At 40.7% G+C, this 10,610-nt stretch overlaps 1 protein-coding gene and 1 pseudogene across 1 annotated transcript in view; both read left to right on the top strand.

The window, feature by feature from the left end:
* The first annotated feature begins 4,494 nt into the window (after positions 1–4,494).
* LOC110164313 (inactive phospholipase C-like protein 2) overlaps positions 4,495–10,610 on the top strand; it is a 76,511-nt gene continuing 70,395 nt past the window's right edge. The window contains exon 1 of the mRNA XM_055163929.1: positions 4,495–4,665. Coding sequence (XP_055019904.1) covers positions 4,495–4,665 — 171 coding nt within the window. The remainder of the gene's footprint in view (positions 4,666–10,610) is intronic.
* Positions 6,880–7,003, top strand: LOC129411944 (U5 spliceosomal RNA; annotated as a pseudogene).

Here is a 10,610-nt window from a genome sequence, read left to right as displayed (position 1 = left end):
GGTCACTTTATTTATGTTGGTCAATTTATTTATGTCTCTACTGTTGTGGTGAAAGGCTGGAAAGTGTCTTTTGGACACATGTGACTCAACTTTATGTTACTGAAACCGGGTACTGCGTTTACATGCACCATGAAGAAACCATAACCGTGTCATTGATGTACATGTAAACACACTCACTGACAGCACCAGAGGATCATGGTCTATGTAGTTCCTTTTGTTTTTTTACTGTTGCTGCACCGTAACAGTGAATTTAATCTAATTCACTCCCATAACTGCAGTCCTCGATGAGCTTCATTTGACTGGAGCTGAATTCTGTGGGCAGTGTTGGGAAGTTTACTTTTAAAATGTAATCCCCTACAGATTACAGATTACACACACCAAAATGTAGTTTGTAACAGAATCCATTTTACTATCAGATTTTACTGAACCAAATTAAAAATATATTATTGATAAAAGAAGAAGAAGAAACACGTCCACACAGCAGGATTTAGTCCTGTTAAATCCTGTTTGAGACATAGTTTAGTCCTGGTTTAGTCCTGGTTTAGTCCTGGTTTAGTCTTGGTTTAGACCTGGTTTAGACCTAGTTTAGACCTGGTTTAGTCCTGGTTTAGACCTGGTTTTAGACCTGGTTTAGACCTGGTTTAGTCCTGGTTTAGACCTGGTTTAGACCTAGTTTAGACCTGGTTTAGTCTTGGTTTAGACCTAGTTTAGACCTGGTTTAGTCCTGGTTTAGTCTTGGTTTAGACCTGGTTTAGACCTGGTTTAGTCCTGGTTTAGACCTGGTTTAGACCTGGTTTAGTCTTGGTTTAGTCCTGGTTTAGACCTGGTTTAGAACTAGTTTAGACCTAGTTTAGACCTGGTTTTAGACTTGGTTTAGTCCTGGTTTAGTCCTGGTTTTAGACCTGGTTTAGTCCTGGTTTTAGACCTGGTTTAGTCCTGGTTTAGTCCTGGTTTTAGACCTGGTTTAGTCCTGGTTTTAGACTTGGTTTTAGACCTGGTTTAGTCCTGGTTTTAGACCTGGTTTAGTCCTGGTTTAGACCTGGTTTAGACCTGGTTTAAACCTAGTTTACACCTGGTTTTAGTCCTGGTTTAGACCTGGTTTAGTCCTGGTTTTAGACCTGGTTTAGACCTGGTTTAAACCTAGTTTACACCTGGTTTTAGACCTGGTTTAGACCTGGTTTAGTCCTGGTTTTAGACCTGGTTTAGTGTCCGGCAATGAGAGGAATTACTGAGGAAAAAAAAAAAAATGAAAACAGGAAAATCCCTCTGTGTAATCCATTTATTTCAACAAAGTAACTGTAATCCAACTACCACTCACTGAAACAGTAACTGTAACCGAATACAGTTACTCATCATTTGTACTCTGATTACATAACTCTGGTACTTGTAATCTGTTACTCCCGACACTGGCTGTGGGTGACGTGACTCTCCCTCAGTTTACGTCTTTAAACCGTCTGTGGTCCAGACTTTTGTCCGGTCGTGTTCACGGCCACGGAAAAGACCCAAGTGCATCAGGTGTGAAATCATTCAAACCAAACACAAGGAGCCGTCACATTAAACAGAAAATATTGACTCTGCGTGAGCCGTTCCCGTTCCCGTCACCTCACCGTGTTTACAGTAAAGCACAGGCGAGGGAGAGACGCAGAAAAGTGCTTATCGCGGTTTTAGATCTTCAGCCCTTCAGATGTTTTTGTGGAGGTGACTAAAGCTGCTGCTGCGACACTTTCGATGGAGAATTACACAACCACAGTCGTCTTATGTCCCACAGTCAGAGGATCAGATCAAATTTGAGTTTAATTGTTTTATTTCGCAGCTCTGATTTGGTGAAAAGCACGTTGTTTAAAATAAAAATGGCAGAAAAACATTGACTTTAGAGCTTTATAGTCTCATTTGGTTGCCTTTTTGTAACCTATCTTTTATTTTCAAAGGAGCATTTGTAACTTTCTGGTGGAGGGTTCGTCAAATATTTTTCTCAATGAAGATGTTGCTTGAGTTTTCTTCGTCTGGAATGTTTCACAGTAAGAAGTAAGAAAAAAAAAAAAAGTGATTGTATTTCTGTTCAAGGACTTAGTGTGTGGAACAACCGGAGTGATGATTAAAAAAAAAAAAAAGTCGAACACTGTGTTTAAGTCTTTAAAGAAGAGTATAAAGTGTTATGTTTTTGAAAGATATAGAGCTCTGGAATGAATAAGTTATGCATTAAATTTGTTTTAATTTATATTTACAGGAAGTCATAAGTGAAATTTTAAACTCAGACTCTAAAATAGAACTTTCTGCTTATATTTTTTAGCTTTTCTTAAAAAAACTGGGTGTAAAACTATAACTTACATTTACAGCAATTATTATCCCACTAAATTAAATTAAAATTGTAGAATCAGAGAATAAAAACTTGTCATATGCACTTTTAAAAGATGTTTTGTATAACTTTTCTGGTGGAGGGTCCGTATGTTGTTGCTTTGTCTGGAATGTTCCACAGTAAGGTTTTAAACCGTTCTGTCGTCATGGAGACCAAACCAGACCGAGTTAGAGTTCAGATCTGTGGAGAGGCGACGCCGCTCACAGTCAGAATGTTTGTTTTTCGAGGTATTTTTGAGATGTAAAACCACCTGTAATTGAATAAACGTAAACTCGAGCTGTTTAATGTCACATTGTGGAACATTCCAAGCCAGTCTGGCGCCACCTAGTGCCTCCGCTCAATTTCGTTTCTCAACAGAGACTAGTTCAGGAATCAGAATACACTAGACGGTTTGTAAAAAAACTCCGGAAGTGTGATTTCAGGCACCAACCAATCAGAGAAGAGACAGACATTCTGTGTTGTCAACGATTCCTGAGATCGAGGATTTAAAGCCGGAACAAAGAGAATGTTTGGTGAATTTTATCAAGAGTAAAGACGTTATTGTTCTTCTTCCTACAGGATTTGGGAAAAGCTTAATATACCAGTTTTCATACCTGACAGTTTCGACTGCTCCCTTCGCTCTTCCTCAGAGTTGGGGTTGTGCAGTATTACAGTTTCCCGCGGAATCAAAAAGTATCAACAGTATCAGTTTCATCACTGTTTCATAAATGAGCATGAACAAATGTGTGGTTGTATTTTCAGTTTAATTTTAGTTTAACAATTTAAAACTAAAAGTGTCTATAATGTTTCTTTTAACTGTGTGGCGCGATGACGTTCGATTAGTTTGTCACCGTTTGTTATCCGTTGTCACTTGACGCTCATAAGAGAAAAAGACAAGACGACAAGTCCGACCGCAAGCGAGCTGGTCCCCCCCCCCAAAAAAAATACTAGTACTTTTGCAATTTGCCGCATTTTTTTACGTTTTACAGAAATGAAACTTAAATGAAACAGTTTATGCTCATTCGCATAAACTGTAAATCAGTTCTTTCCTTATGTCTGATGTGGTTCAGTTTCTGTCGGACTAAAGGACACGACTCAGTGGAATATGAGTGTTCTCTCTGTGACAGAGGGGTGTTCTGCTGATGGTGAGTCTGTTCTGTGTGTCTGTCGTGTTGGAGGTGGTTCATGTGAAACTTTCCAGAGATTATATGTGTACAGGTCGTACACATAGATCGTATAGCAGTGTGGCTTTGTAGTTTACCAAAGTCGTACTGAAACAATACTGTACACCTCGGTAAATTCCTGAGAAAGTTTAACAAAAAATTTGGATACAGCCCAACCTACTCAGAGTCTCATGATGTGGCTGTGACATGTCGCTCAGTTGATTTAAACAGGTTTTGCAGCTGTCTTCCTCTCGGTTCCTGTGCAGTCCCACTACCTCAGGACAGAATCTCAGGTGTGTGAGAGTAAAACAGCCCCTCGTCCTGGTTTATCGTCCCGTGGGCATGATTCCATATTTCGATTGCCTCTTTAATCCAGCGAGGGCGTTTGTTTGTGATGTTTGCTCCGTTCCAGGGACAATAAAGCGGGATGAGGGGCTTTTTTACTCTCACACACCTGGGATTCTGTCCTGAGGAAGTGTGACTGCAGGTGGCGCTGTCGTCCTGCCTCCACCTGTGGGAGGACAGCGCCAAAACCTGTTTAAATCAACTGAGCAACACGACACAGAAACATCACGAGACTCTGAGGAAGAGGAGCAGGGAGCCGTGGAAACTATGAAAACAAACTCTTGGTCTGAAGAAGAACCTAATAACATGTATATATTTTTATTCTTGGACAGTAGCGCGGCTTTAGAACAGCGTTTTCAGATGGAGAAGTGAAACGGGGTGAATCACCAAAACACTGCCAACCAGCTCATGTAGTGACTCACGTGGCTCTTTCTCACTAATTTACAACTGAAAAAACGGTTCATAATCAGATAGAAAGTGTGTAGAGGTTCAATTGTTTTTGCATAGTTGAGTTGCAGGAGTGTTGTTGGTGATTGGAAGGTGTGTGGTAGGATTGGACAGTGCAGATTGGCAGCCTTGCATTTGTCAGTCTGTCCCAGGGCAGATGTGGCTACAATAGTATTTTACCACCACAAGAATTGCTTAGTCTCCATGTCCAGAGATCCAGTCGTCAAGGTCCCCGCCTTCGACCGCCGGTCAGATCTCCTTGCACCGGCCCCATATGGATCCTCCCACAGGTGGTGGGCCCATCGAAGGGCGGCCCCACGTCACTCCTTCGGGCTGTGCCCTGCTGGGCCCCACAGGAAAAGGCCCGGCCACCAGGCGCTCGCTGTCGAGCACCCACCCCAGGCCTGGCTCCAGGGTGGGGCCCTGGTGACGCCGACCCGGGCGACGTAACTGGCCTCGTTGTTACACTCATTATAAAGGGCTTCCCCGAGGTATTCCGCAGGAAAAAATATAAAAAAAAGGACCAGGACCAGACCAGAACTGAGACCCATTTAGACCTGGTTTAGTCCTGTTTAAATCAAGGAAACGGTCGTTATCCGTTTTTTCGAAAAATCGAATCATCTGTTGTTTTTTTTTTCATTTTGGTTTTGGAGACAAATAATGAAGAAAATAGCAATTTCGTTTTCTTATCTTTGGTTTTATGTTGAAAAACTAATTAACGAACGACATGGATTGTCGAGGTCGAGTTGTTCAGAAGTGACACCGAGGATGAAGAATTGAAGTGATTTAGTGATTTGGAGTGAGACGGAGAGTTTAGTTAAACTTGTTCTGTTCTGTTGTTTATAGTTTATCTGAAGAACTGTGAAATATGTGACAGTGGTGTTAACAGTCTGTTCTTCTCTCTTCTATTGTTTTTACTACAACTTGACTTTACACAGGAAATGTCAGTTCCTGGTTTCTGATTTTATAAAAGAAATTTCCCCCAAAAGTGCGATTTATATGTTTTTTTCCTTCTTCATTACGTATTTTTTGTCTGGTGCACTGATTTCTACAGGACAGCAGAAAGGAGAAGTCAGAGATAGTTTGCCGAAAATGTTGTATTTTTGGTGTTTAAATATAAAACTCATGATTCACAAGTTTAATCCGTCTTTATACGAAAACAGTTTCCTCGTATTCTGTTTCTGTATAAATAATTCCTGAACTGTAGTCGTGGTTTTGTCTAATGGATCGACTTGACGTCTTTAGTTGACCAAGAAATTCTTACCACCGTAACCGCCAGAGTGTGGACTGAGCAAATGAATCTATGAATGTTCATAATGGTGATACATAAATGAAACGCATTAGTAGAATTAAAACATTTACACATTTATTCAAGAAAAGTTCGGTAGTTAATCTTTAATATCATACAGATTTTTTTAGAATCCAGAGCAACCGATGGCCGATAAGCTATTTTTAAGCTGATATGTTGGGCTGATTTTACTTATTTTCTTCAAATTATGCTATTTAAATTTAAGACAAACTCACCCACTGCCTTTTTTTGACCACAAACCCATAAGGGAACTGTGTTTGTGCAGTTTCTCCATCGATCCATCCATTTTGTTCCGCTTATCTGGGGCCGGGTCGCTGGGGCATCAGTCTAAGTAGGGACTCCCAGACTTCCTTCACCCCAGACACTTCCTCCAGCTCCTACGGGGGGACCCCAAGGTGTTTCCAGGCCAGTCGAGAGACATAGTCCCTCCAGTGTGTCCTGGGTCTTCCCCGGGGCCTCCTCCAGGTGGGACACCAGAACATCTCCCGAGGGAGACGTCCAGGAGGCATCAGAACAGATGCCGAGCCTCAACTGGCTCCTCTCGATGTGGAGGAGCAGCAGCTCTACTCCGAGCTCCTCCCGTGTGACTGAGCTCCTCACTCTGTCTCTAAGGGAGACGCCCAGACGCCCTGCGGAGGAAACTCATTTCGACGCTTGTATCGTCGATCTCGTCCTTTCGGTCGTTACCCAGAGTCATGACCAGAGGTGAGGGGAGGAACAAAGACTGACCTGTAAATCGAGTTTTGCCTTTCAGCTCAGCTCCTCTTCACCACAACGGTCCGATACAGCGACTGCATCACTGCCGACGCTGCACCGATCCACCTGTCAATCTCACGCTCCATCCTCCCCTCACCCCAGAACAAAGTTGTGCAGTTTCTCTTCTTGTTAAAGTGTTAAGATAAAGTTTTGCGTGTGTTTTCAGGCAGCAGATCGACCAAAAAACTAAATATCAGCTTTTGCTTGCTTGTCTTCATAGAAATTTCATTAGTTTTGTTTTGGAATGTTCTGCAATATGGCATTAAACTTATCCATCTTGCATTTATTCATTTACAGGTGATTTGATTCATCAAAATAATTTGAAAAACTTGAAAAAACTCCTCAGATTTGACTTGTAACTCGGCTTGTTGGCATCACGTTTGTTTCCATGAAGATAAATGAGCTTAATGCCATACTGTGGAACATTCCAGGTAGAGATGCACCGATATCGATACTGGTATTGTATTTTGAATCTTTGTCGGATCAGATTTCGGTTGCCTGACTGAGCTTTATATTTATTATATTCACTCTTGTTTCTCTTAAATCGTACAAATCTTCGCCGTTTACCAAAGATTTCCGTGGAGAGAAACAAAAAAGGAGATTATCTCTTTTTTCTTTTCTTTTGAGGCCCTGTTTCACAACGAGGCTTTGTCCTAATCCACCTTGAGCACCTGAGCGCAGCAGCAGGTCACAATACTCACAGTATTTGATTTGATAAAAAGAATATTTAATGGCTGATGGAGACTGGAGACATTTCATAATGACTCAACTTTTATTCATACAAAGCTGTTCGGAAGTTACTCACAGGATAAATCAATTACATAACACAAATGGATCAAATTTGTGTTAAATTGGCCATGTTTTCGGGGAAAAATTGGCAATCCCTACATCATGTTTGGTCAAAAATGAGTTCATTTCATTGAATAAATACCATGAAAAACATCGAGCTCAAAATTGACCTTAGACTTTATTTGTCAGTTCCTGTTCCCTGCTTTTGTTTCATGAGCCAAAAATAAGTTTTCGTGCAAAGGCCAAAAGTAGAAACTGCTTATGTTTAGTTTGTGATTTAGTTCTTAAGTATATTTTCTTTTAAAATCCAACCTCTTGCCTCCTTCTTTTTGTTTTGGCCTTGGCTCAGGGTCTGAACACATGAAATAAATACACCTTTGTGTTCCATTGTGACGGAGTCAGTCCGTCTATGATTTTAGGTGGTGTTTTCCCCCACACGTACCCGCGGTCTGCAGTGACGTGCCCGCGCACACACACGCTGATTCATCCCACACACACCAGTTCACTCCCCGTTTCCCGCTGTTTCATTCATCTGCGTCGTATTCACTGTTATCGCCTTCTCCCCTCTTTCCTCCGTTACTAATTCGCAGGCTGCACACTTGAGCGCGTTACAGTAGTTTATTTCATACTTGTCTCTTACCTGTGCGATGACGCCGTCTCTCTCTCCTCCGACGCGGCGCCTCTGCCAAACCGAGCCACTATTTCCTGGTAGTTGAAATAGGCGCTGTTCGCGCCGTGGTGCTGACCATGTGACGCGCGTCATGTAATACGATTTTCTTTACGTTTTTCAGCTATTATTTTTGACATTTAATGTACATTATTACTGTGTGCTCAACGTAGCATAGACAAGGTAGGTTTATGGTTAAATTGTTTGTCTGTAGAATGATTTTGATGTGTTGCTCAGTGGGAGGAGTCAGGTGGTATAAAGGGGAGCCGTTCCTGGCTGTTAATCAGTCTGCCACCGGTTACAGAGCAGGTAACGTCGGTGTGCTGTACAGAATCTTAAAGGGGACAGTTAATGCTGAACTCAACCCTGTTTCTTTGTTGTAAATACTTTTTGGACTGTTTTGCTCACTGTAAATATTTTTGCACTGTTTTGGGGATTTTTGCACTTTGGACACTGGCACAATAAACCACCTGCACTTTAATAGAGCCCCGCCACATCCATTATACTTTGATTATCTTTAAACGTTGTATAGAGGATTTTTTAAGGGAAGTGAAATACAGCGACCGTCCTGTTTCAAATGTTGTGCATGTGACACCACCTCCCTCCTCCACAACCTCAGTAGAAACACCTCCTCCCGCCTCTTTACTCTAGAAATCACATTTGTTTACATCCAGTGGGTGTTCAGAATTACTGTTGAAGTTTCCTGTCTAGAAATAATTTAGTGGCCGACGCGTCTTCAGTCTTTTGACCCTTCGTCTGCTTCAGTCGCACAATTGCTGGAAGGAATCTCCAAGAATCACCTCAGTTTGTCTTCGCTCCTTTTCCCCTTCTTCTCTTCTTTTTTCGGCAACCTCAAAAACTGACTTTCTTTTGCGGCGAACTGGTCGTGGATTCTCGTCCGACATCGCGGCAAACTTTGTGAGGAAGCTACAGTTTGAAAAAGCCTCTAAGAACCGCTGCATAAACCACATAATCCCCGCGCGCCGACGAGTCAGTTACACTACAAACGTAGGGAGTTTGATTGACAACCTAACAGCCAATAGAAAATGAGGGAGCCTTTTTTTCTATTGGGTGATGTTTATTTGGCCTCAACACGTCCACAGATGATAGATTTTCATTCTTTTTTTTTTTTGGTCATTATAATTACAAAGCTGCTGCGTCTCTGTAATGGTATTTTAAACTTTCATTGACAATTTCGGGGAAAAATCATGTTTGGTCAAAAATGAGTTCATGTCATTTTGTTTGTATGTGAAACCTCCTTTATCTTGTGAATAAATATCATGAAAAACATCGAGCTCAAAATTGCCCTTTGACTTTATTTGTCAGTTCCTGTTCGCTGCTTTTGTATCATGAGCCAAAAATAAGTTTTCGTGCGAAGGCCAAAGGTAGAACCTGCTTATGTTTAGTTTGTGATTTAGTTCTTAAGTATATTTTCTTTTAAAATCCAACCTCTTGCCTCCTTCTTTTAGTTTTGGCCTTGACTCAGGGTCTGAACTCATTCAGTAAATAAACCTTTGTGTTCAATTATACGTCAGTTTTAATCTTTAATGTGGAAGTATTGTGTGTATTTCTTCATACTGTACACAATGTCATACTGCAAAGTCAGACTGTTAAACTGCGTAAGCGTCGCCGCACGATCCTGATCAGCAATTTAAAAAGGAAATCCAAACCTCTTCTAGATCATTTCAAACAAACTCCATAATGACTCGACTTCGGTGAGGTGTTTTTCTTGTAACGGATGGAAGTCTGGGCAAAATTAAGCAAATAATAATAATGATCATGTCAGTTTTTGCATTTGGCCTTTGCACGAAAACTTATTTTTGGCTCAAGACACAAAGGCAGATACAGGAAATGCAAAATAAGAGTCAAAGGTCCAATATGAGCTCAGTATTTTCCACATGCAAAGATTTCTTCATTACACTATTGTTCATTATTCATGTATACTAATTGTGTTTTTGGGAGCCCTGCCTTTTGTTATACTTTTGTCTGGACAAAACAGAAACTTTGAAGTCATTTTTCTCAGTTTCACATCTGGAGAGTTAAAGTCTTTTGCCTTTGTAGGACAGAATCAGTTAATATCGGGTATTGGCGTTGACTTAAAGCTTTAAGTATCTTAAAATCTTCACTTTTTATTCCTGTTACGGTCCCAGGTCTGTGGTCTTGAGTTTTGTGTGTGTTTTAATTAGGGCTGGGTATCATTCAGAATTTGCCGATACAATACATATCGCGACACACAGGCCACGATACGATACATGTCTCGATACAGTGAGCTTACGATTTGATATAATTCAATACAATATATTTCAAATCAGTTCGATAAGGTCCAATAAAAATAATGTCTAAATCGTGGCTGTGATACTAAAGTCTTTGTTGAATCACTTCTTGTGCAAAGTTCATATGAAACACAAACATTTTAATCCTCAAAACAGTGAAAATGTCAAATGTGTCGCATAAACGAGTTTCCTTCCTCTAAACAATCAACAAAACTGCAGCTGTAACAAAATAATTTAGTAAAATACACCAAAAAAAGACTCTAGGTGATATATCGATACAGCAGCCCACAATATCGATACTGTATCATCACATTAAACGATACGATATATCGATATTTCAATATTTCCGCACACTTGGTCACACATTTGGTCACTTGATTCTGTTTGTGTTGTGCTTATTTGGTTTAATTTGAGGAACTTGTGTGTTAGTTTTGTTTGTGTCCCTTTAGTTAACCACTCGTTATTTTTTAAGCCTGTGTGACCCGTTTTGTGGCACAAAAACTCGTCGTCTGTAGTTTTGTTTCTT

This window comes from Boleophthalmus pectinirostris, unplaced genomic scaffold (genome assembly GCF_026225935.1).
Source record: "Boleophthalmus pectinirostris isolate CB_2022bp ecotype Guang Dong unplaced genomic scaffold, ASM2622593v1 HiC_scaffold_6, whole genome shotgun sequence".
NCBI classification, from domain to species: domain Eukaryota; kingdom Metazoa; phylum Chordata; class Actinopteri; order Gobiiformes; family Gobiidae; genus Boleophthalmus; species Boleophthalmus pectinirostris.
The sequence above is the reverse complement of the archived record's forward strand: the minus strand, read 5'-3'. Positions and strand labels throughout refer to the sequence as shown.